At 46.7% G+C, this 22,590-nt stretch overlaps 1 protein-coding gene across 2 annotated transcripts in view; it reads right to left on the bottom strand.

Moving 5' to 3' along the window:
* PRKAR1A (protein kinase cAMP-dependent type I regulatory subunit alpha) overlaps positions 1-22,590 on the bottom strand; it is a 289,055-nt gene that overhangs the window by 98,579 nt on the left and 167,886 nt on the right. For both annotated transcript variants that reach the window (XM_086930965.1, XM_086930964.1), the window contains one exon: positions 9,442-9,600. In XM_086930965.1, coding sequence (XP_086787091.1) covers positions 9,442-9,600 — 159 coding nt within the window. The remainder of the gene's footprint in view (positions 1-9,441; positions 9,601-22,590) is intronic.

The following is a 22,590-nucleotide window of genomic DNA, read 5'->3' as shown; positions in this document are numbered from 1 at the left end:
TGAGATGTGTTTAAGAGATGCCCGATGAATGGGCTCAAACGGATGACGCATGAGTTGGTTGAGTACCAGATTAAGCTGCCATGTAGGAGGTACTTTCCGAGGCCTCGGAAAGGATCTGTATAGTCCCTTGAGGAATTGCTTGACTAGCCGACTTGACCACAGAGAAGGTCCTGTGACAGTTCTGGTGAACCTCGAGATAGCTGCCAGGTGAACCTTGATGGACGCATGCGCCAGTCCCGACTGAGCCAAATGCAGGAGGTATGGTAATATCTGTTCAGGTGTGATGGTGAGGGGCCGCAGGCCCTGGTCGGAACACCAAATGCAGAACCTCTTCCATTTGAGACTGTAGGTTTTGTTCGTACTGTCTGCCCTTGCTTTGGCTAGTACATCCCTGCAGTCTTGAGGGATATTCAGGCCACCGAACTCTCTGTGCTCAGGTGCCAGGCTGATAATTTGAGCGATTGGAGGTTCGGGTGCTGCACTTGCCCGTTGGACATCGTCAGAAGGGCCGGGTGTGGTTTCAGGCGAATCGGTGATCTGATGGAGAGTCGAAGCAGATCCGAGAACCAGTGTTGCCTCGGCCAGAACGGGGCAATTAGGATCAGGGTACATGGTTCCACCTTCATCTTCCTGAGGAGCCGTGGGAATATCGGGAATGGAGGAAAAGCGTATGCAAAGGCGCTGTACCATCCGATGGAAAATGCATTTCCTAGTGATCCTTGTTGGGGATGCCAACTTGAGTAGCTTGGGCATTTGGCGTTCCTCTTGGTGGCAAAGAGGTCGATGTTTGGGACTCCCCATAGAGAGAAGATGTGAGTGAGGGCGCTGTCTGAGAGTTCCCACTCGTGGGAGAGGGATTTTTGCCTGCTCAGGGAGTCCGCGATGGTATTGTCCTTTCCTGGGACATATTCCGCTTTGAGCGGAATTCCGTGCAGTACTAGCCAGTTCCAGATCCTTTGCGATTCGCGTGAGAGAGAGCGAACGCGTTCCCCCTTGTTTGTTTAGATAGTGCATCGTCGTGGTGTTGTCTGTCCTGACGAGCACCGGGGAGTTCTGGATGCGGGGCAAGAAGGCTTGGAGAGCCAGATACACGGCTCTTAGCTCCAAAAGGTTTATATGGAGCGATTGCTCCTGAGAGTCCCATTTGCCGCTGATCTGTAGGTCCTGGAGAACAGCGCCCCATCCCTCTAGGGAGGCGTCTGTTATCACCAGCGGTGATGCTGGAAGGAGAAACGGTAAGCCCACAGTTAGATTCTGGCGACGTTTCCACCATTGCAGAGCTTTGGACATTTTTGGTGTGATCCGAATAATGTCTTCGAAGGAGCCAGTGCTTTGAGTCCATTGGCTCGCGAGGGCCTCCTGCAAGGGCCGCATTCTGAGTCTGCAGTGCGGGATGAGGAGTATGCAGGAAGACATCATCCCCAGGAGGGAGGTGTAAGTCCGAACTTTCAGGTGCGTTTTTGCTGCCACAGCCGTGGCCAAGGATAAGATCTTGCCTGTCCTCTCTTTCGAGGGGAAGGCTCTTGTGCACTCTGTGTCCAATGTGGCCCCTAGGAAGGTAATCTTCGTTGCGGGGACCATGCAGGATTTTTTGAGATTGAGCGTCAATCCCAGATTCTGAAAGAGATTGGTGCAGGCGTTGGAGGATGTGACTGCGTCTCCAGGTGAGGGTGCTTTCACCAGCCAGTCGTCTAGGTAGGGGAAGACTTGGTGGCCCAGTTGACGCAGGAAGGCTGCCACTGGCGCAAGGCATTTCGTGAAGATGCGCGGTGCGGACTTGAGGCCGAATGGCAGGACTTTGAACTGATAGTGACGGCCCGCCACCTCGAATCTCAGGAATTTCCGGTGATTTCTGAGGATGGGGATGTGGTAGTAGGCATCCTGGAGATCTAGTGATGTCATGAAATCTCCTTTCTCTAGAATGCCCAGAATTTCTTGAATCGTCACCATCCTGAACGATTGGCTCCGCAGGAAGGTGTTGAGCGCCCGGAGATCCAGGATGGGCCTCCACTTGTTTTCTTTTTGCTGTACAAGAAAGAAGTGGGAGTAAAATCCTTTCCCCTTTGAGGATGCCGGTACCTGTTCGATTGCTCCTTTTTGTAGCATTGTCGAAAGCTCCTTGAGAAGCAGGCGCGGGTGTTTGTGTGTCCGTCTGCGTGGAGGGGTATTGGGAGGGATGGAGGTGAATTCGAGAGAGTGGCCAAATCGAATAATTTGAAGAACCCACCGGTCCGTGGGGATGTACTGCCAATTGGTGAGGAAATGGGTCAGCTTTCCTCCAATTTGAAAGGATGGAGAGGGTGTTTGGACTGGCTGGAGTAGTCGGTCACTGGCGGCCGCCAGCGCCCCTCTTGGTATTTTTACCTCTGTAGCTAGATCTTCGAAACGAAGACTGGCGGCCTTGCTGTTGTTTGTTTTTTTGTACTGGCCTTTGTGATTGTATGTTCTGATAGGAGCCTCGATAGGAGGACTGACCTCTGGACCTGTTGCCCCGAAAGGACTGGTTTCTGGACTGCAGAGTGCCCAGTGCCCTTGCCGTGTCTGTGTCCTTCTTAATGGCCTGCAGTGCCTCGTCGATTTTTTCTCCAAAGAGGTGCTGGCCGTCGAATGGCATGTCCAGAACCTTTGCTTGTACTTCCTGGCGGAATGATGTCGCTCTTAGCCATCCTTGGCGTCGCAGTACTGCAGCTCCCGCGAGTTGACGGAAGTCTGTCATGGCTGCGTCGATAGCACAGTCTATGAGTTCCGCTGCAGAAGATTGACCTTCCACTAGGAGCGCTTTCACCTCACCCTGGACTTAGTCAGGTAGTTCCTTCACGTAAGGGGCAATGTCCTCCCACAGCTGGCGATTGTAGCGCCCCAACAAGGCAATGGAGTTGGCCACCTTGATGGACATGGCCGATGTGGATGTGAAACGTTTTCCAATCGTGTCAAGCTTCCTGCCCTCCTTGTCCGGGGGAGCGGACAGTGGTGAGGAAGGGTTTCTGGGCCGCCTGCGTCACCACCGAGTCCGGTTTGGGGTGACCATTGAGGCAAGCCGCCGCAGTAAGTGGTGCTCTGTATTTCTTATCTAGGCGTGGGACCACCGCCGGTACAGAAGCAGGTGTTCGCATTAGTTTCTTTCCTTGTTCCCACAAAAATTCTATAATTGGAATAGCCTTTGCGGACTTTTGAGTCTGTTCCTTAAAATCGTGCAGGAAACAGTCTGTTTCTGTTGATTCCACCGCCATGTGGAATCTCTTCGCTGCTCTCTCCACAAGCTTGTGGAAGCCGGCAATGTCCACCGGCGGGGAGTCCGCTTGACATGGTGGTGGTGAAGCTGGGGATGATGCTATATATTCATCCTCTTCATCCTGGTCTGAGTGGTCCGAGTGTACCTCCTGGACCTCTCCTTCCTCTAGTTCCTCCTCCTCCTCATCATCGTCCGAAGAGACCACCACCTGAGGCTGGCTGTCATGGTGGGTTTGAGGGTGATGCTGAGTTTGTTTTGGTGCGGACACCGGTACTTGGACTGTAGGTGTCTGATTCCCCTTGTCCACCGGCGCAGGACTCTTAGGCGCCTGACCGCCTCTGTCCGCCTCTGGAAAGCGTTGCTTGTAGTCTTGCACAAGGAATCGTAAGTCATCAACAAGGGTCGCCGGTAAGCATATCATGGGGGTGACTTCCGTGCGGACACTAGTATGGACAGAGTGTTCCTGATAGGTGAAGTCTTCCTGTTCCTCATCAGTGCTTTGGTATTTTATGTGAAGGTCCGAGACCGAAGTTGCGGGATCCAGATGGTCATCCTCTTCGGATTCTTCGCTTTGGAAGATTTCCTGAGGTGGTTGCTTTTCCACCTTGCTTGGAGACGTCGTTCCGGGGTAATTTGTGGTTTGTTTGGTTTGCCAGACTGCATGTCAGAGCCTGTCGTCGTCGAGGGGACCGTCGACGGCGGCAGCATCAGGGTCGATACCTCCACCAGTTTCGATTTTTTCCATGGCTCCTGCAGTGCTCCCTTCGACGACGAGCCCTCCGTCGACGGTGTCGTCGTCGAGTCCGTCGTCGACGGAGTCTTCGTCGACGGGGTCATCGACGACGAGCCTTTCGTCGACGGAGTCGTCGACGAGGTCCTCGTCGACGGTGGAGTGGGCGATGGGATCTTGGCCGTCGACGACTGCGAAGTCGTCGTCGACGTCTTTGTCGACGGTGCTTTCGTAGACGATGTCCTCGTCGTCGAGTCTCTCGTCGACACCTTTGTCGTCGACGGTGGGATCCTTAGTAGCGCCTTCGAAGACGATGGGCTCGTCGATGACGACGGCGTCGTCGACGGTGTAGTCTTCGTTGTCGACATGGTCTTTGTCGTCGACGACGATTTTAGAAGAATAGAAGAAACAGGTCTACCTGAAGATGAGGAGGACGTAGTCATCGTCGTCGACGCTGAGGGCGACGACGCTGATGTGGTAGACACTGTGGTCGTGACTGAGGTAGTCCTCTGGGCTTGTCTAGAGGACGGAGCAGGCTTCTTAAAGGTTTTATCCTCCTTAGCAGACACTGAAGATGACGTAGATCTTGCCTCTGAAGACTGTTTGTGGGTCTTCGTAGGAGGAGTGTCTGAGGGGCCAGGGGAAGCTTCCCTAGGCCTCTTTTTTGAGACAGCTGAAGTCCTGGAAACACTGCTCACAGAGGAGTCCAGATTGTCTCTGTCCTTAAGCCTGTCCAGCCAAATAAGAAGGCGACCTTCCCTGTCTCTCACGGTCTTTTTTGGAAAAGACCTACAAATCTTGCATTTGTCCGAGTTATGGTCCGGGTAAAGGCAATACAAGCACAGGTCGTGCTGATCATCCACATGGATTCTTTTCTTGCTACAGGAAGATCAGGCCCTGAACAGGGCTTTCTTCTTCGAGTCAGACATGGAAGAAGCAGTTGAAAAACACACTTACTGTCAAGACAGTGTAGTGAAGAAGTCCTTGAAGAGTTTTGAGGGTTCAGAGAACACTTTCCAAGAAAGTTTGATGAATTTTGAATAATCCTGAGGAGAGCTCAGGCTGGAGACTCCCTAGCACAACGTGCGGTAGAAAATCTGAGGGACTGAGGCTCCTCCCAGGAAGGTTCTAGAGGGAGGTCGGAGCTGATTGGCTGACTGTGAGAGTTTGGTCCTTTTTACATAAGGACAAGAAAAGGCTACTAAGGGGAGGCCCTTAGACCCTTTCTCTCTATGTATGTCTACGGGAATGATTCAGGCATGTGAATCTATGAAAGACACCCCTAATACTGGATAAACTATACGGACTACCCATATTTAAAAAACCTGGATCCTAGTCCAGGGATAGAACAGTGTGAATGTGAAGGACAAGGGTATAGAAACAGAAGAAAAGCAAGATCCAACACTTTCCCCAAACAAAGCTAGTGAAAGTTGTGATGAAATGATGCTTAATAAATGTGCACACAATATTTCGAGAAGTGTGACTAGTGATCTTTTAATACTCTGCTGAATAAAGTAAGTGGGTCATGGCAGTGACCATGACTATACTGATGATTCCTGAATGCAGCTTTCCAGAAAATGCTGAACACACGGAATAAGATAAACTGTCCTCCAAGTGAAATGAACGCTAGATAACGAGGGTTCCTAGATGTGGTGAGGAGGGTATCCTGCAATAATTAATTAACATAATTCATTAGTGATAGGGCAGTGACAATTAAGGTAATCAGGGTTGTATCTGTCTAGCCATATACCCACTACTTCGAAAGTTATTGTACCATTGACTGTAAAGGCCAACCACGTAGTGTTCCAAGAGGTTAATATATATCTCTGGGATATTAATGGGGCTAAGAGAGTTTCAAAGTGCAGGTATAGTGCAAGCCAAATGAACAAAGACTCACACCAAAATGGGCCACAACAGAATTATTCAATTAAAAGAAAAGCGATGGAAAAGCGATGGAAAACGCTTAAATCATGCACAATAAATTTGTGAAAATCGAATGGCGATTCAAAGTTAAAAAAACATGAACTGCAAAACTCGAACTAATTATAGAATATCTGGACGAGTGCCCGTCGTTTTTGGTGACATTTGTAATAAAACGAAAACAAGTGTAAGGGAATGTGTAAACAATCTATATGTTCGAACAGAGTACTACATCATGTGAGATTTTGCCCATTTCAACTGTTCAGGGATGGTGAAATTATTGTACAGCAAGGGTAATCATCACAAGTGCTTTTGTATCATGGTCTGTGTACTATCCGTGCACATCAAATGTACAGAACATGTGAAAACAAGCCTAATATGTATGAGATTTGTAGGATTGGATAAATGGATGAATGTGGAAAGATTGCAGTTTGTTGTGCCTTTCTATGTCTGAAATATCGTAAAATCATTAATGAAAATATTTAAATGAACAACATTTTTGTACTTTTCTAATTATGAGTGATGGTCTCTTCCCTTAATTAGAATACCAGGATGCATTTTTAAACATGTTTTGAAGTTGCCCTAGGAACTTTACAGTATGTATTTCCATGCCTAGTGAACTTCTCATTAGTAGCAGGGGGCCTCTAATGTTTACAGTCTTTAGATTCTCAGTTCAGGCATACTAAACTTGATTTTCCTACCTAATTCCCCGGGCCAGTTATGTTTATAAGATGTTATAAACAAACTCCCTATTCTGTCCTATGGCTAACAGGTAGCCGTGCAATAGCGAAAACGAAACTGGACGTAATTCGCTATCGGGACATGCCACGCACACCAGGGCATACTACAGTTTTAGAAACTCTTCTAAGAAAACAGTGCTTGTTCTGCGCAAGTGGTGTTTGAATTCATCAGTGTTAAATGGTATTAGTGATATGTGTATTTATTACTTTAAATTGTGCAGTGCTTGATGCTAGTTCCCATGGCCAGCCCGGTCATAAGGCAAGGTTAGGCAGCCATCTTACTGTGGCAATCACATGATGGCCGCAGAAGGCACCAGAGTGCAGGAGGGAGCTGCCAATACAATTTAGTATTTTGGAGCAGGAGAGCAAAAGATGACAACATTAATTTTGCCTGTTACACTAAAATTCTAGTGTCATATCTCTTAGCTGACACTTTTAACAACACAAGCTAAATTACTAACCCAAAATTGTTTACAAGATACCCCTAAGCGCGCTAGTCACATTTCTGCCGAAAAACTGCACAGGCTGACTGTTTAAACTTTTCTTGAACAATAGGCCTGACCAGAATTAGTAGAAAATCTTGGCTGGAAATATCTTTAAAAGGATAACATACTGCAAGCAAGTACATAAGCCACCTTCGTTAATCAGTAGTAGGATTTTCGATTATAAACGTGATAGAGTATTTTGTCATCTCGATTTTAATGTAGGTTTTAGTAGCCTGTGTCTCAATCAAATATTTAAGCATAACTGCCCTCTCTCTGCTCATGCTATTAGCAGTGGCAAATGATCTCTGCTGGGGCAAAGGCAAGGCTGCTAAATGAAGGTAAAGCAACCAAGAGCTGTCAAGGCCTGACTTCAAATGGGCAATGAGGTTATGACCACCTGCCTCCCTAATTTCACTCCACACTGCAAAATGGACTCTCATCCATATCCCTGCTGTTGAACCACTAAAGCATGAAAATATTAGTAGTTAGTGCTACCATTCTGATTGGCTGAACCAATGACAGCATTCTTAGACTTCATCTGAGTAATAATTTCAGAAACCTTATCAGTTGTGTTGTAATGTGCAGGTATTGCACACATAGTGAAAATATTCAAAGTTTGTTTCTGGGACAGAGCTTCGTGAAAGAGTTTCATAATGACCCCAGTTTTCAGGGCTTCTGTTTTTTAGGCAGATGGAGTTGTGCGAATGACAAAGCTGCTTCAAATGCTACCAGTACATTCATTTATTGGGTGTAACTAGCGCATTTGTATAACTTACTGCATGAGACTACTGCTTGTTTTATGTGCCCTATATCTCTGTGCCTGCAAGGAATCCAAAAGTTAGTCAAAGAATAAGGAACTTTGATTTGAAAACTTAAACAAGCATTGACATTGACAATAGGTCTCACCTTTGGGACCTTATAAGTGTTTAACCATGCAACAATTGTTGTTGCACCAAGGATATTGTGCTGGATAACCAAACAATTATAACGGAGGAAGATGTCGGTTTGCCCAAAATTGATATGTAGAAATTAACACTGATTGGTCATAACTGCAATCTGAAACATTATTTCACAAATATGTACACAAACAACTGATCATCTAGATGGGAGCAGACCTAATGCTTTTCTTCTAAGGTGGGATGCTCCTAATAACACGTCGAAAATATCGTAAGGATGACAAGGCATATTAGTACATCCTTGTAAACGCTATTTTGGTACTCAATGTGTGCCTTTGCATTACTGGAAATCTAGAAATGCACAACTTGTAGATTTAGTCACTTCTGGGGCTGTCATTTTTTTTTAAATGTATAATCTATGCTCGTTTCTTCCTTGATTTTTTGTGAGGATAGAGCACTCCTGCATGGAAAAGTCTTTCCTGGTGCAGGTGTTGGATTGTTCTTCATTAGTAATTTTCCAGGAGGGTAAAGACACGCTGCTTCTTTACAGGCCATAGTGGTGAATAATGCTATATGGTTTATATCCTATATGGTTTCCCCAGGGCATGCTCTTAACTTTGCATGCCTTGGTAGTGTATCCTCAATGTAGAGAGCATTGACCTAGGGAGTGAGGGGTTCTTCTCCCCGACAAACACCTCAACAATCACTTTAATAACAAAAGAATATTCTGAAGCTCTCAGAAAAGATGATCGATTCAGAAGAGGCTCTAGAATGTTCTTAACATCCGAGAGGAACCTTTTCCTGATGTCTTAGTGTCTTTTTGCACATTGTAAGGAAAATGACATATTCTTGTACAGTATGGCAGCATGTCAGGAGAACACAGATGTTCAAGAGAAAACATGTTCCTATTTGATGAAAATTGTGTCACATTCCGAATAACTTCTTCCTCTATACCTTTATCTGGCCATTTAAAATAACATAAAACATACTTTAAGATATGCATGAATGTTTGAGCAAAGAAAGGCTAAACGTGTTTTGGGTTCTTTCACTTAGTCCAGACATGATTATCAATTAAGAGCCTGCGACTTCTAAAATCAGTTTCTGTTCTTATTCTGTTGATTAAACTAGTTGTAAAACACGCCCCACAAGCAAAACGAATACCAAAGAGTGGCATAAGAATTTCAAATGGAGATTGAATTAATTCCTAAAAACCTTATAATGAGTGATATATTCTCTAATAAGTGTAGAGGAAAAGGCTACCGAAAAACAAACCTATTTTATCGACAATCAACGTATTTTTTGATCTGCACATTAATGAAAATAAAACGAAAAGCTCAGAGTACTGACAATGCAGTCTCACAAAATAAGTTTACCTCCTGATTATTGCTCTTACAACTGCTAACACAGCCACAGGTCTAATAAGAACGAAACTGCTTACCATAAGGATTCTTCTGTAGCTGTCTCTGTCAATGCCCCACAGCTTCACATTGGTCTTTGCTCTCACTGTTGCTGCCCTTGGAGTTCCGTAGATCAACGCCAGCTCTCCAAAGCTTCCTCCTTCTCCAATGCTAGTCACCCATTCATTGTTAACATACACCTGAAAGGCAATCCAGATATGTAAATGTTTTGAAAGAATGAAATCTGCAAATAGAATACTAATTTTCCAGTTATTTCACACATCAGTGTGCCAGATGTGTGCCTTTAAGAATCACATACTTCATTACAGGCCACAGATTTATTTCCAACCCAAGAGAAGATTTAGAACAGCACATGAGCCCCCTTATAAACAAGAATAGCTTCTAACCAGAAACACAGGATGAAAGCACACACAATACATTTTTACAGTTTCCGTTCAAGAAAACAGCATCATAAATTGTCTGTTCACGAGTCCGTATACAGATCTGTGAATGAAAGCCTAACAAAAGCCCCATTTTCCCATGAATGTTCGAAATAATTCTTATGATTATCCTCATAGAACTGCATTTCAGTATTCAAAGACAGAAACCCCGATTCAGCAGAGAACATGAAGGCAAAAATGCAGCCTGGCATGCCTACATCAAGCATAGAGAACAAACAGAACCTTTCCCTAGCCGGTACAGTTTCCCGGCATTTATTGTACTGACAGTAGCCTCTCAGAACGAGTTCTTTTTTCAGCCTCATCAATGATTTCAGAACACCTGTTGAGACATATTACCTCTAATAATCCATATTTTCTTATCAGTGTTTAATTTTTACCCAATTCACTAAACCGCTTTAGCCACCTGCTGTTGATTGTAGCATTTTGTTCTTGCTGGCTGACCAAATTATTTCCAAGTTTTACATTTGTAGGACAAAAAAGGCAGTGACTAAGGCCCACAAGATGTGTGGTTTGTCTTTCTGCCACAGATTCAGATTCTGAATGCGACATCTGTGAAAAGATGTCAAAAAGAGATAGCGGGCATCAGGCTAAGAGGCATGTTGGACAGCATGAGAGAAGAAAAGAAGGCTAGAAAATGTTGCATCCCAGTGTGCCTCAGTCTCTTTATCACCTCCTGAAAACACCACAGAGGAAGGTCTAAGCAGAGAAGAACAAGTAGCAGGCAAAGATGACATCACAACTCAACGCCATTGAGAGATTCCCCTCCGACTTACTAGCCAACAAATGAGGTGAACAAAAATATGCCGGCGACCTCCAGAACTTGACTTCAGGTATTTCAAGAATGATGTGGAAGAGACACTCATCACAGTCTGTGTCAAAGACATGCACACTGTCAACATGAAAGAGACCGTTATCGAAGGCAACCACGCCACAGATGATGAATAGACACTATTCGCAGCTACCACATCTCAGTTGAAATTGAAATAACAGATGACTACCTCTCCTTCACAGACTGTGAAGGAGTGGTCAGTAACTCCTTCCACTGTCCATGCAATGCGGACACATGCTGGGATAACATCCTCGCAGGAAGAAGAACAAGACTCTTCCCTCAAAGTTACGAATAAAGGAGACTATCTCCAATCCTATCCGTCATCTCCAGATGAAGCACCCATGTCCAATAGACACACTAGGCCTATAATTCCATTTGGTGGCCCAGCACAGATGCCTTTGAGACCCTTGATCTTTTACCACCTCGTTGTCGAGTACTTCCATGTCGTCCTTTTTCGGAGCAGCGGGATGATGTCCTGCAGGGTAGTCAGGTGGCAATGCTCTGCCAGGATGTACTGGTTCAGCGGCATGAAGCCTCCCAACGCTGCCACAGAACTGTAACAATAGATCTACCAAAGGATCAGTCGCGAAACAGCCAGGTCTTTAGAGCTTTATAAAAAAGAAGTTCAATCTCCATTAGGCGTAGGTCCAAAGGCAAGGTGTTTCGGAGCCAGGAACCGGGTGGAGCGGCTGCCCCATTGGGCTCTTCTTATCCTGGGTACCCTCAGTGTCTGGGCTGAGAAGATCTGAGGGTTCTCCCCGGCAGGTATGGGGAGACTAGAAATCTCAGCAGGGAGATCTCGATTGTTAATTGCCCTATGCATAATTAAGTGGGTCTTGAACTGTACTCAGCGTTCCACAGGAAGTCAGATGAGGTCCCCAAGAGCTGTGATGATAGACTGGTATTTAGGAGTATTCATCAAAAGTTGGGCAGCGACATTCTGCATGGTCTGCAGCCTTCTGAAGACCTAATGGGGCTAGCCAAGAGACAGGGCATTACCATAATCAAAGCAAGACAGCACTAGGGCCTGGGCAATCACTTCAGCTGAGAACGGGACAAGGTTGAGAACCTTTCTCAGCAGTCTCAAGATTCCATCACAGGTGGCAGCAAGCTTTTTTTGCTGGATGGTCCATCATGAGTGTGGTGTCCAGGCATATCCAAGACTTTGTATTGCATTTTTTGGGGGAGGGTGCTTGCTCAGGATGTCAGGTAGGGGGCTTGGGAGGTTGCTGTCAAAGTTATTACCCAACAGCATCACTTCTGTTTTGGACTTATTAAGTTTCAGTTTGCAACGGTCATACAGCTGGCTATTTCCAGAGGACAGGGATTAAGAGATTAATGACAGAGCTGGCGTCCGGAGAGACCGACATGACCAACTGCCTGTTATTGGCATATGAGACCAGTGACCGTCCGAATGAACGGACGTTCTTGGCAAGGGGGGGGGAGCATGCAAAGGTTAAGTAGTGTGGGACTCAGGGAGGAGCCAGGAGAAAACCCCCAGCTTTCAGGGAGACTAGCTGAGTAGCAGGACTGATCCAGAACCAGGAAAGAACGATTTTCCGGAAAGATGCAAGCCATTATAGTGCTCTTCCTTGGATACAGACTTTTGAGATTCTCAGGACGAGAGTGTGGTGACCCATGGTGTCAAAGGTTGATGGCAGCTGAGCCTCCTTGATCAAGGATGCACCTGAGCTCCTCAAACACCACCAGAAATGCCGTTTTGTGCTGCGTGTTAGTCGGAAACCCATTTGTTTGGGATGGAGAAGTTCTTCAATTCAAGGAATGCAGAAAGATTTCTGTTCACATGCTTTTCTAGAAGCTTGGAAACTCACTGTAGTAAGGAGACTGTCCAGAAGTTGCTCAGACAAAAAATATCCATTTTTTTTTTTTTTAGAAGAGGTTGGACTATTTCATGTTTCTTGATATTTCATGATTTTAATAAAGGAAATAAATCTGCTTCACCATTTTTCATTTCTGCATGATACAGCCTGGTCGACTCCCTATATATGGATTCACTAGTCTCGTCATAGGTCTTTCTCCAGTTCCTCTCCAAACACTTACATTCCTTCTTCAAGGCCTGTAGGTGGTCACTGAACCAAGGAGATTTGTGGGCTGCTGGGTGTCATTTCGCCACCTAACTGGGAGGACCTCGTCCAATGGTTTGGCTATCCACTTATTAAACTGATGAGTGATCAGTGAAATTTCATCAAAGGGCTCTGGTTTAGAGGCTTGCAGGACCCCTACCCAGTTTTCCAGGTTAAGTTTGGACCAGGGTCGATCCAGCTGTCTGGCCGGCGTAGGAGGAACTTATGAAGGGGACTTGGTATGAGTGAAAGGGATCCGAAAAAAAATGTGTCAGACTAAGTTAGAGGTAGGGGGAGGGGATGGGGGGGTTGTTATGAATATTGCTAAAAATGAGGTCGATAGTGTGACCCTTATCATGGGTCGAGCCCTCCACCAACTGCCTTAACTTTAAGGATGCCATATTGTGTAAAAGAGTTTTGGATGCACAATCATTTATATCATCCATATGAAGACTAACGTCGACAAGTAAGTTGAATTGGGCCGGTACATAGCTAGCCCATAATTCACTTCTGGGAGGACCTGCAGAAATTGTGCCTAAGGGCCGGGGATCTGTTCACAAGCATGCCAGAGAGTGCAAAGGTAGGGCAGAGAGTTAGCAAAAGAAGCAGACTTTCACAGTAGGAGCAACAGTTTACAAGGCAGAAACACTAGACTGAAAGTGGGGTTGTAGGAGCCATGTGAAGCTGACTTGGACCAGACTGAACTGACCAGTCACAATGGTTATAGGACGATGAGGGTTGGTTGGGGTCAATGGATGCATACAGGGGTCGGGTAGTTAGCAGTGGAGAGCTGACAGATGATTTAAGGAATTAGTTACCTTTTTGATAAGAAACGTGCACAATCCCTGAACCATGGTCCTGGATGGGTGCAATGGGGGCAGACAGACTTGCCTTAGGTGCCCCGGCAGGCCTTGCGCGCCACATGCTTCATTTAAAGCAGGCCGGACTTGGCAACTAGAATGTGTTAAAATATCAGCTCTAATGTGAAAATAGGCTACTAAAAGTCGTCACTTCCCCTCACATTGGTTCCCTGCAAGTGATTGCAGCACACATGTTACCCTCAAATAGTATACACCCAGCAGAAGATTAAAACGGACAGCAGTTTAAAAAAAAAAAAAAAAAAAAACTCAGCATAAGTAAAAAGTAGTTATTTTTTTAATGTTCAGTTACGCAATGACAGCGGCAAGTGCCCGAGCAGCGCAGTCAATAACATTAACTAAGCAGTAACCCTGCTGCACCACCTAAAGTACTCATCTGTCAAAGGTTATTTCCGCTCATTGAAGACTGTCGAACCTCAGTCTTATCCAAACCGGTGTTGCAAGATTGGTGGAATTGCTAGGAAGTCATTGTCCTAGAGGCAGAGGCCCCACTACTGAAGCTGCATTTCCCCATGCCTCTTCCGTTACCACAGTATCTACTCCTCCCATAAGACGTGGGTGCTTCTGGGTCCTGAATGCTCTGTTAGTGATGCCGCTGTTTAGGAGGAGGACACAATAAGGTACAGAACAAGTGATAGGTTGAATGAATTATTCTCAGCCACTGGTAATTACTTGGCCCAGCATCCCAGTCCATTGTTATTTTGCACACCAAGCCACCTCAGTTTGGACCCAGCTATACTCAAATCAGTCTTGAACCTGCTCTAACTGGAACATTCCAGCCTGAACTGCTAAGCCAGGGCCTCCCTGGACCAGCCAGGGCTGGTTTTGCCCTTCTTGTTGGCTCATCAGACTAGCATAGCTTGATTCAAGTGATACTTGTGTTAAGACCACCTATGCGGTTGCTTTAGTCTTATCAAATCATATTGTCCTTTCAAAACTTTTACTTTAAATTATGATGGGAGTGCTAGATCACCAACTCTTAAGGCGAACAAGCTGAACTGACTACTGTGGCTTTATACAGTTTAAAATTAAGTGGATACAGGAATTAACAGCTATCGAGAGCAAGGTAATATGCAAAGGATCTGGCAGAAGTGGAAGGGCAACAGGGACAACTACTTCAGAAACTTAAGTAGCAAAAGCCAAAGGGTGAGTCAGGGGTTGAACAGAGGATCTGGAAATTATTGTTAATCTTTTCCACAGTATTCTGCAGAAATGAACAAACAGAAATCAGCACTAGAAGCCCCTTAACTGCTGAAGCGTTTTCACCTAAGTGCTGAGCCCTTTTCAGAACTGTTATGGGTAGTTTGCGCTTGAATCCCAATAACAAAAATTCCCACACAAGGTATCCATGCTAAATATGCGCCATTTTTCCCCCCCAACATCATGGGTATTCTAAAGGTATCCGGGGTATTTGGATTCCCATGGATGGGAATGAGAAAATAGGCTAAATGTAGCTAAATGTTAGGGCTTTTTTGGAAAAATGGGGAAAGTGCTTTGCAAAAAAGCATCTAGCTTGTTTTCTAAAATTGGCATCAATTAAAGGGTTGTTGTACTTTAATCAGCATCTTACCAGATTTCAAGAACGTGCAATGCTGTATGGAAAAAACAAACAACTTACTTGCCTTCAGTACGTAACACCTAATCTGGAAGAGGCTTCATCTAGCTGCTGATTCGTTACCTTAGAATATTCCTCAGGCATCAGACTGGATCCAGAGAGTTTTGGTGAGCAGTGCTGATATAGGTGCCAACCTGGCACACTGATGTTAGTTTCTTCTTTGTGACTTTCCACGAAGAACACAGACTACTGGTTGTTTAAGCTAGGGCCCTTGAACGGAAAAGCAGCCCTTAACTCCAAGACCCGTTCGCTCAGGAGGGAGGATGGGTGGGTGGGTCGCTGAGGAATCTGCGGCTATATAGTGTCTCTACCAGATAAGGCGTTACCGAAGGTAAGTAACCTGCTTTTTCTGGTAGAGACTTCTAGCCGCAGATTCCTTACCTTAGAATGGATACCCATGCAACACCTTGTCAATCAATCAAGGCATTTATATAGCGCACTACTCACCCGGAGGGTCTCAAGGCGCTAGGGGAGGGGGGTCCGCTACTGCTCGAACAGCCAGGTCTTGAGCTGCTTCCTGAAGGCGAGGTGGTCCTGGGTCAGGCGGAGGTGGGTCGGGAGGGAGTTCCAAGTCTTGGCGGCGAGGTAGGAGAAGGACCTTCCCCCTGTTGTGGCTCTTCGGATGCGGGGGACGGCGGCGAGGGCATGGCCGGTCGAACGAAGCTGGCGTTTGGGAGCGTAGAAGTTGAGGCGGCTGTTGAGGTATCCTGGGCCTTGGTTGTGTAGGGCTTTGTGTGTGTGGGTGAGGAGACGGAAGGTGATTCTCTTGTTGACCGGGAGCCAGTGCAGGTCTCTCAGGTGTCCGGAGAAGTGGTTGCGACGGGGGATGTCCAGGATGAGTCGTGCTGAGGCGTTCTGGATCCGCTGGAGCCTCTTCTGGAGTTTGGCGGTGGTTCCGGCGTAGAGGGAGTTGCCGTAGTCAAGACGGCTGGTGACGAGGGCCTGGGTGACAGTCTTCCTGGTCTCGGTGGGGATGCACCGGATGATCTTTCGTAGCATGCACAGGATGTTGAAGCACGTCGAGGAGACGGCGTTGACTTGTCTGGTCATGGAGAGGGAGGAGTCCAGGATGACGCCCAGGTTGCGTGCGTGGTCTGTTGGTTTGGGTGCGCTGCCTAGGGCGGGGGCCCACCAGGAGTCGTCCCAGGCGGAGGGTGAAGATCCCAGGATGAGGACTTCCGTCTTGTCCGAGTTCAGTTTCAGGCGGCTGTTCTTCATCCATTCGGCTACCTCTTTCATCCCTTCGTGTAGGTTGGCTCTGGCGGTGGCGGGGTCGTTGGTGAGAGAGGATCAGGTGGGTGTCGTCGGCGTAGATGATATTGAGGTTGTGCTGGCGTGCGATGGCTGCGAGGGGGCTCATGTAGACGTTGAAGAGGGTTGGGCTGAGTGAGGAGCCTTGAGGAACGTCGCAGATGACTTCGATGGCTTCTGATCTGAACGGGGGGAGGCGGACTCTGTGTCCTTCCGGCGAGGAAGGAGAGGATCCACTCCCGTGCCTTCTCCTGGATTCCGACGTTGCTGAGGCGCTGTACTAGGGTACGGTGGCAGACAGTGTTGAAGGCCGCGGAGAGGTCTAGGAGGATGAGAGCCGCTGTTTCTCAGTTGTCGAGCAGGGCTCGGATGTCATCGGTGGCTGCGATCAGGGCGGTCTCGGTGCTGTGGTTGGCCCGGAAGCCAGACTGCGAGAGGTCGAGGGATCCGTTCGTCTCGGGGAAGGCGGCCAGCTGCTTGTTGACTGTCTTCTCGATGACTTTTGCAGGAAACGGGAGCAGCGAGATGGGGCGGTAGTTCTTGAGGTCGGTGGGGTCGGCAGATGGTTTCTTAAGTAGAGCGCTGAGTTCGGCGGGCTTCCAGCTCTCCGGGAAGGTAGCGGAGTCAAAGGAGGTGTTGATGATGTCCCGCAGGTGGGGTGCGATGACAATGTCGGCCTTGTTGAAGACGTGGTGAGGGCAGGGGTCGGTCTGAGATCCGAGTGGATGGAGTTAATCGTGCGGGCGGTGTCTTCGGTGATGATCGGGGTCCAGGCGCGGAGGGTGGTGTTGGGGGGCGGTGGTTCGGGCGTGGCGTGCGTCGGTTGAGTGCCGAAGCTGTTGTGTATATCCGCGATCTTGTTGTGGAAGTAGGAGGCGAGGGAGTTGCAGAGGTATTGTGAAGGGGTGATGTTGTTGTTTCCGGCGTTGGGGTTGGAGAGCTCTTTAACGATGTTGAAGAGTTCCTTGCTGTTGTGTGCGTTGTTGTCCAAGCGTTCCTTGAATGCAGTTTTCTTGGTGGCGTGGATCAGTTGGTGGTGTTTTTGGGTGGCGAGCTTCAGGGCAGTCATGTTGTCCGGTGTTGGGTCTTTGCGCCAGGCTTTCTCGAGGGCTCTGCAGTTCTTCTTTGAGCTCTTTAGTTAATCGGTGAACCATGGGGCTTTCTTGCTGCCGGGTCTGCTAGGCGGGGTCCTCAGAGGGGCGAGGTAGTCTGCGCAGTCGCTGATCCACTTCGTGAGGTTGGTGGTCGCTTCGCTGGGGTTCGTTGCGCTGGTGGGTGGGTTCTTGCTCAGGGAAGTTGCGAGCTGGTCGGCTGTGATCTTGTTCCAGCTTCGGCGTGCAACCTGTTGCTGGTGGTGGTGGATCGTGGTCCTTCTGAAGCTGAAGTGGACGCAGCTGTGGTCCGTCCAGTGGAGTCCGGTGGCGTGGCTGAAGGTGATGTCCTTGCTGGATGAGAAGACGGGGTCGAGTGTGTGTCCGGCGTAGTGGGTGGGGGTGGTCACCAGCTGCTTGAGTCCGAGGTTTGCGAGGTTGTCCAGCAGGGTGGTGGTGTTGCGGTCGTTGTTGTTCTTCAGGTGGAAGTTGAGGTCCCCGAGGACGATGTAGTCAGGGGAGAGGAGGGCGTGCGGGCTGACGAAGTCGGCGATGTCTTCACTGAATGATGTGTGTGGTCCCGGGGGTCTGTAGATGAGGGTGCCTCTGAGGGTCGTCTTTGGGTCGGTGTGGATCTGGAAGTGGAGGTGCTCGGCGGGTGCGAGGGTCTCGTCTGTGTTGGTCGTGATGTGGATGGTGTTCTTGTGGACGATGGCGATGCCTCCTCCAGTCTGGTTGACGCGGTCCCTCCGGATGATCTTGTAGCCGTCTGTGATGGATAGGGACGTGATACAGATTAAACTATAAATTCCAGTAGGATCAAATGGACAAAATTAGTCATGGCCATCCAGAGTGTCCAGCAGTCCATGCAGGTAACAGAGGTGGGGCAGTGAGGCCGTGTGGCGTGGGATTTCGGGGGACTATGCAGAGGTAAAATTAATTATTTTTTTAATTTTACCTCCTCTGCATCGTCCCTCGAAATCCCCCTCCCCTCCCCCCTCCAGGCCCCACTGCTGTTACCTGCACGGACCACGGCTGCTTTCCAGGCAGTAGTGCTTCATAAACGTGTGCAGAGAAGTCCACGCTGCTGCCTGACAGATATCAAGGACAGGAATTCAGCGAGCCAACGTACTGGTCACAGCCTTGGCTCTGATAGAATTAGCTTGGAAGCCTCCAAGAGGTTGCTTTTTGGTCAGTGCGTAGCAGATCTTGTGTCAGAGCACTAGCCATCGTGATATGGTCATTTTCTGCACTGTCTTTCCTTCCTTTGCTCCGAAGCACCCCACAATGAGTTGATAACCCACCCAGAACTCTTGTGTGGTCAGGGAAGAACGACAACCCCCTTTTTTGGGTCCAGCTGATGGGGTATCTACTCTTATTTAGCGAAAGGAGGCGGAGAGTAAAACATAAGCACAGTGATGAATTTCCCTACATGAAAGTGCCTTTTCATGTAGGCCTTTTGGTAGAAAGGATGCTCTAGGTAGATGTCTGGGTAGATGCTGAGGTACAGAGGATGCGCTGACAGTGCCTGTAACTCACTGACACTCTGGTCAGATGTTATTGCCACTAGGAAGGCCGTTTTTTATGGTAAGAAGCTCAGGTGGGCAGTTATGTAGTGGCTCAAAGGGAGAACACATCAAAAACGTGAGAACTAGGTTGAGATCCCACTGTGGAATAATGAAAGATGCTGGTGGGAATGAACGTTGAAGACTGGTTAGAAACTTTTGTACGATAGGGGATCTGAAAAGTGATGACTGATATGGCAACCGTTAAAATGCTGAGAAGGCAGAAAGTTCACCTTTTTCATGTGCCCAAAGCAGAGCCCTGCTGGGCTATAGTAAGAATAAACAAAACCTGGGAAAGTGGTGCAGATAGAGGGTCAACTTTTTAATCTGTACTCCATGCCACGAATGGCATATACCATCTGGTGGAGGGTTGTCTGGCTGTCAAGATAATATTGCAGACTTTGGGCAGAAGGTCAAAAGCAGTCAACTATTGCAGCATTTTGAGGTTCTGGTGCAGAACCCGGACCTACTGCTGTGACAGAAGATCCTCTCAAAGAGGCAGCCAGATCAGAGCACCCGTGCTCATGCCCAACAGCTCTGGATACTAAACTCTACATGCCCAATCTGGAGCCACATTAAGACTTGGGTCCAAATGTTCCTGATCTTCTTGAGAACTCTGGGCAGCAGTGGTATGGGCAGAAGGGTGCACAGAAGGCCGGAGCTCCACTCAAGACCAAAAGCTTCTCCAAGTGAGAGTCGCCTTGGAAACTCCAGCACCCCAAAGTGCAGACACAGCGGTTTCAGCTGAAGCAAACCGATCTAACCAAGGCTCTCCCCACTCTTGGTAGAGACCTTGGGATCCTTCAGGATGGAGACCCCATTCGTGATCGGCTAGGCATCCACAGCTGAGTTTGTCTGCTCTGGCGTGGAGAAAGCGTGCCAGGTGTTGAACCACTAGGGACACACCGTCCTGTTCCAGCAAAGTCCAGAGGCGCAAGACCTAATGACAAAGGGACCACTACCCATACACCGCCCTGCTTGTTGCAATACCACATGGTGGTGGTGTTGTCCGCGAACGAATGTACCAGCCTTTTACTAGTAGAAGGAAGAAAGGTTTTAAATGCCAATCCGCTTGCCCGAAGCTCCAGTAGATTGATGTGGAGTTCAGAATCCGCCGGATACCAGAGTCCTCTGATCTTCACCTCTCCCAGATGGCCAGCCCAGGACTGACGCACCTGTCTCTACAGTCACTGCTGGTTGAGAAAGGCAGAAGATCTGCCACCAACAAAATCATGGTTCATTAGCCATCAATGCAGGTCCTTTGTAGGTCTCTCCAATATCTGGACCATGTCGGAGAGATTCTCCTTACGCTGCACCCACTGCAACTACAGATCCCACTGCACAGCCTTCATATTCCAACATTCATGTGTTACTAGCAGGATACAGGAGACCATGAGGCCCAGCAGCCTCAAAGTCAGTCTCACCGACATCAAGGGTAGAGGCTGAAAAACTGGTATAATAGGCTGACTATCCTGGTCTCGCTGATCGAGAGGACAAGCCTAAAGCTGCAGAGTGTCCAGGACAGCTCAAATGAAAGAACATGCGAGAGGGAGTGAGGTATGACTGACATGTTGATAGTGAACCCTAGCAAATGTCATAGTCTGGAGGTGGGAGACGACAGAATATATATATATATATTTTTTTAATTTGAATAGTTTGCCAAAACAATAATTGTGGGTAAACTCGCTTAGAAAGTGGAAATAAGACGATGTATATTGAATGTGTCCATAATTTTGAACTGCAGTATTGATGGAAGAATTGAAATAGTAGATTTATTTAAGGCGACAATGTGCTAATTACATGTACATAATTTTCCATGATAAATCAAGTAAGCATCAAATATTGTTTTTAAAAAACTACATTTCCCAACTCACTTCCTGTGTGTGAACAGGAAGTGAGGTCAGCATCAAACTGTGTTTTGGCGGTTCCTGAATGAATATAGGAAGGTCTGTCAAACGCGTTGGTTGTAGCTATATATGCTGATACCTTGACAAATAAATCTGAAAGATTGGGAAGAAACTCTTTGTGAGTGCGGACTTTTTCTCTTTTCGAAGGGATTTGTGCAAAATTTCAAAAAGCAGGGCTCTGCTTAGTAGTTCGACACCGGTGGAGAGAGCGCCATTGGACCGCGAAATCTGTGAGCCAAGCTGTGGGATGGATGGATGGATGGATGGAGATATATATATATACACACATATACATCTACACACACACATCTACATATACACACATACATATATATATATATATTTTTTGGAAGAAGACCGTTTGGTCGAAACGCGTCGCCATTAAACATATATATATATATATATATATATATATATATATACACATACATATACACACATATACATATACACACATACATATACATACATATATACATATACACACACATACATATACATACATATACACACACATACATATACACACACATACATATACATACATATACACACACATACATTTATACACACACATATACATATATATATATACACATATACATGCATATACATATACATATACACATATACATACATATACACACATACATACATATACACATATACATACACACACATACACACATACACACATACATATATATATATATATATATATATATATATATATGATCAAAGTAAGGTACAGGGTGTATAGAGGCCACCAACCCCAGAGATATAACAGAGGTTAAAGTCAGGGCTGACCTTACTCTCAAAAGTGGTAGCGTGGTCGAGCAGTAAGGCAGTATCAGAGGACGGTGTAAAGCATTTGTTGTACACACTCAGTCAGCAAAAGGTTTCACACACTCAAAGACTGAACTCCAAGCCAATGGCTTTTATATCAAAAGTTATAGTTGTTTTAATTTTAGAACCAAAAGGTATCAAAATATACTTTTTTCAATTCTTAGTGATGTCAGGTAAGTACTTTGCAGAATGGTAATAACTTTGTAACCACAATAGGTACAGGGGATGCAGTAGGCAATACAATTCTAAACAATCTAACATTAAGCTCAATGGGTTTTTCTACATAAATGCAGCAGATTACTTTTGTAATTTCAGGACTGGATCCTAGATTCAGTCCTGGGGTCTGAGTTGAACAGTTTAGTAAAAACCTTTTTAAAGAATAAAGGTATTTCAAAAGTTCACACTTAGATAATGTTCTGTGAAAATCAAGCAATGTTATCCAATGGGAGAAAGTTCAGGTTATAGGTAAAGTACGTTCTCGTTACTTTTGTAATCCAGTACTGGGCTCCTAGGTCCAGCACTGGGGTCTCTACCTAAGACAGGAAAGTAATTACGTTTCAGTAGGAGGTAAGATTTTTAAGGAATATTTCAAGTTTTCAAAAGTAGACACTTAGAAGAAATTTCATAGAAAAGCAGTCAATGGATTCCTATGGAGAAAATTCA

The sequence above is a fragment of the Lissotriton vulgaris genome, chromosome 7 (genome assembly GCF_964263255.1).
Source record: "Lissotriton vulgaris chromosome 7, aLisVul1.2, whole genome shotgun sequence".
Lineage (NCBI taxonomy): Eukaryota > Metazoa > Chordata > Amphibia > Caudata > Salamandridae > Lissotriton > Lissotriton vulgaris.
Note: the sequence above shows the minus strand (reverse complement) of the source record. Positions and strands in the feature narration are given on the sequence as shown.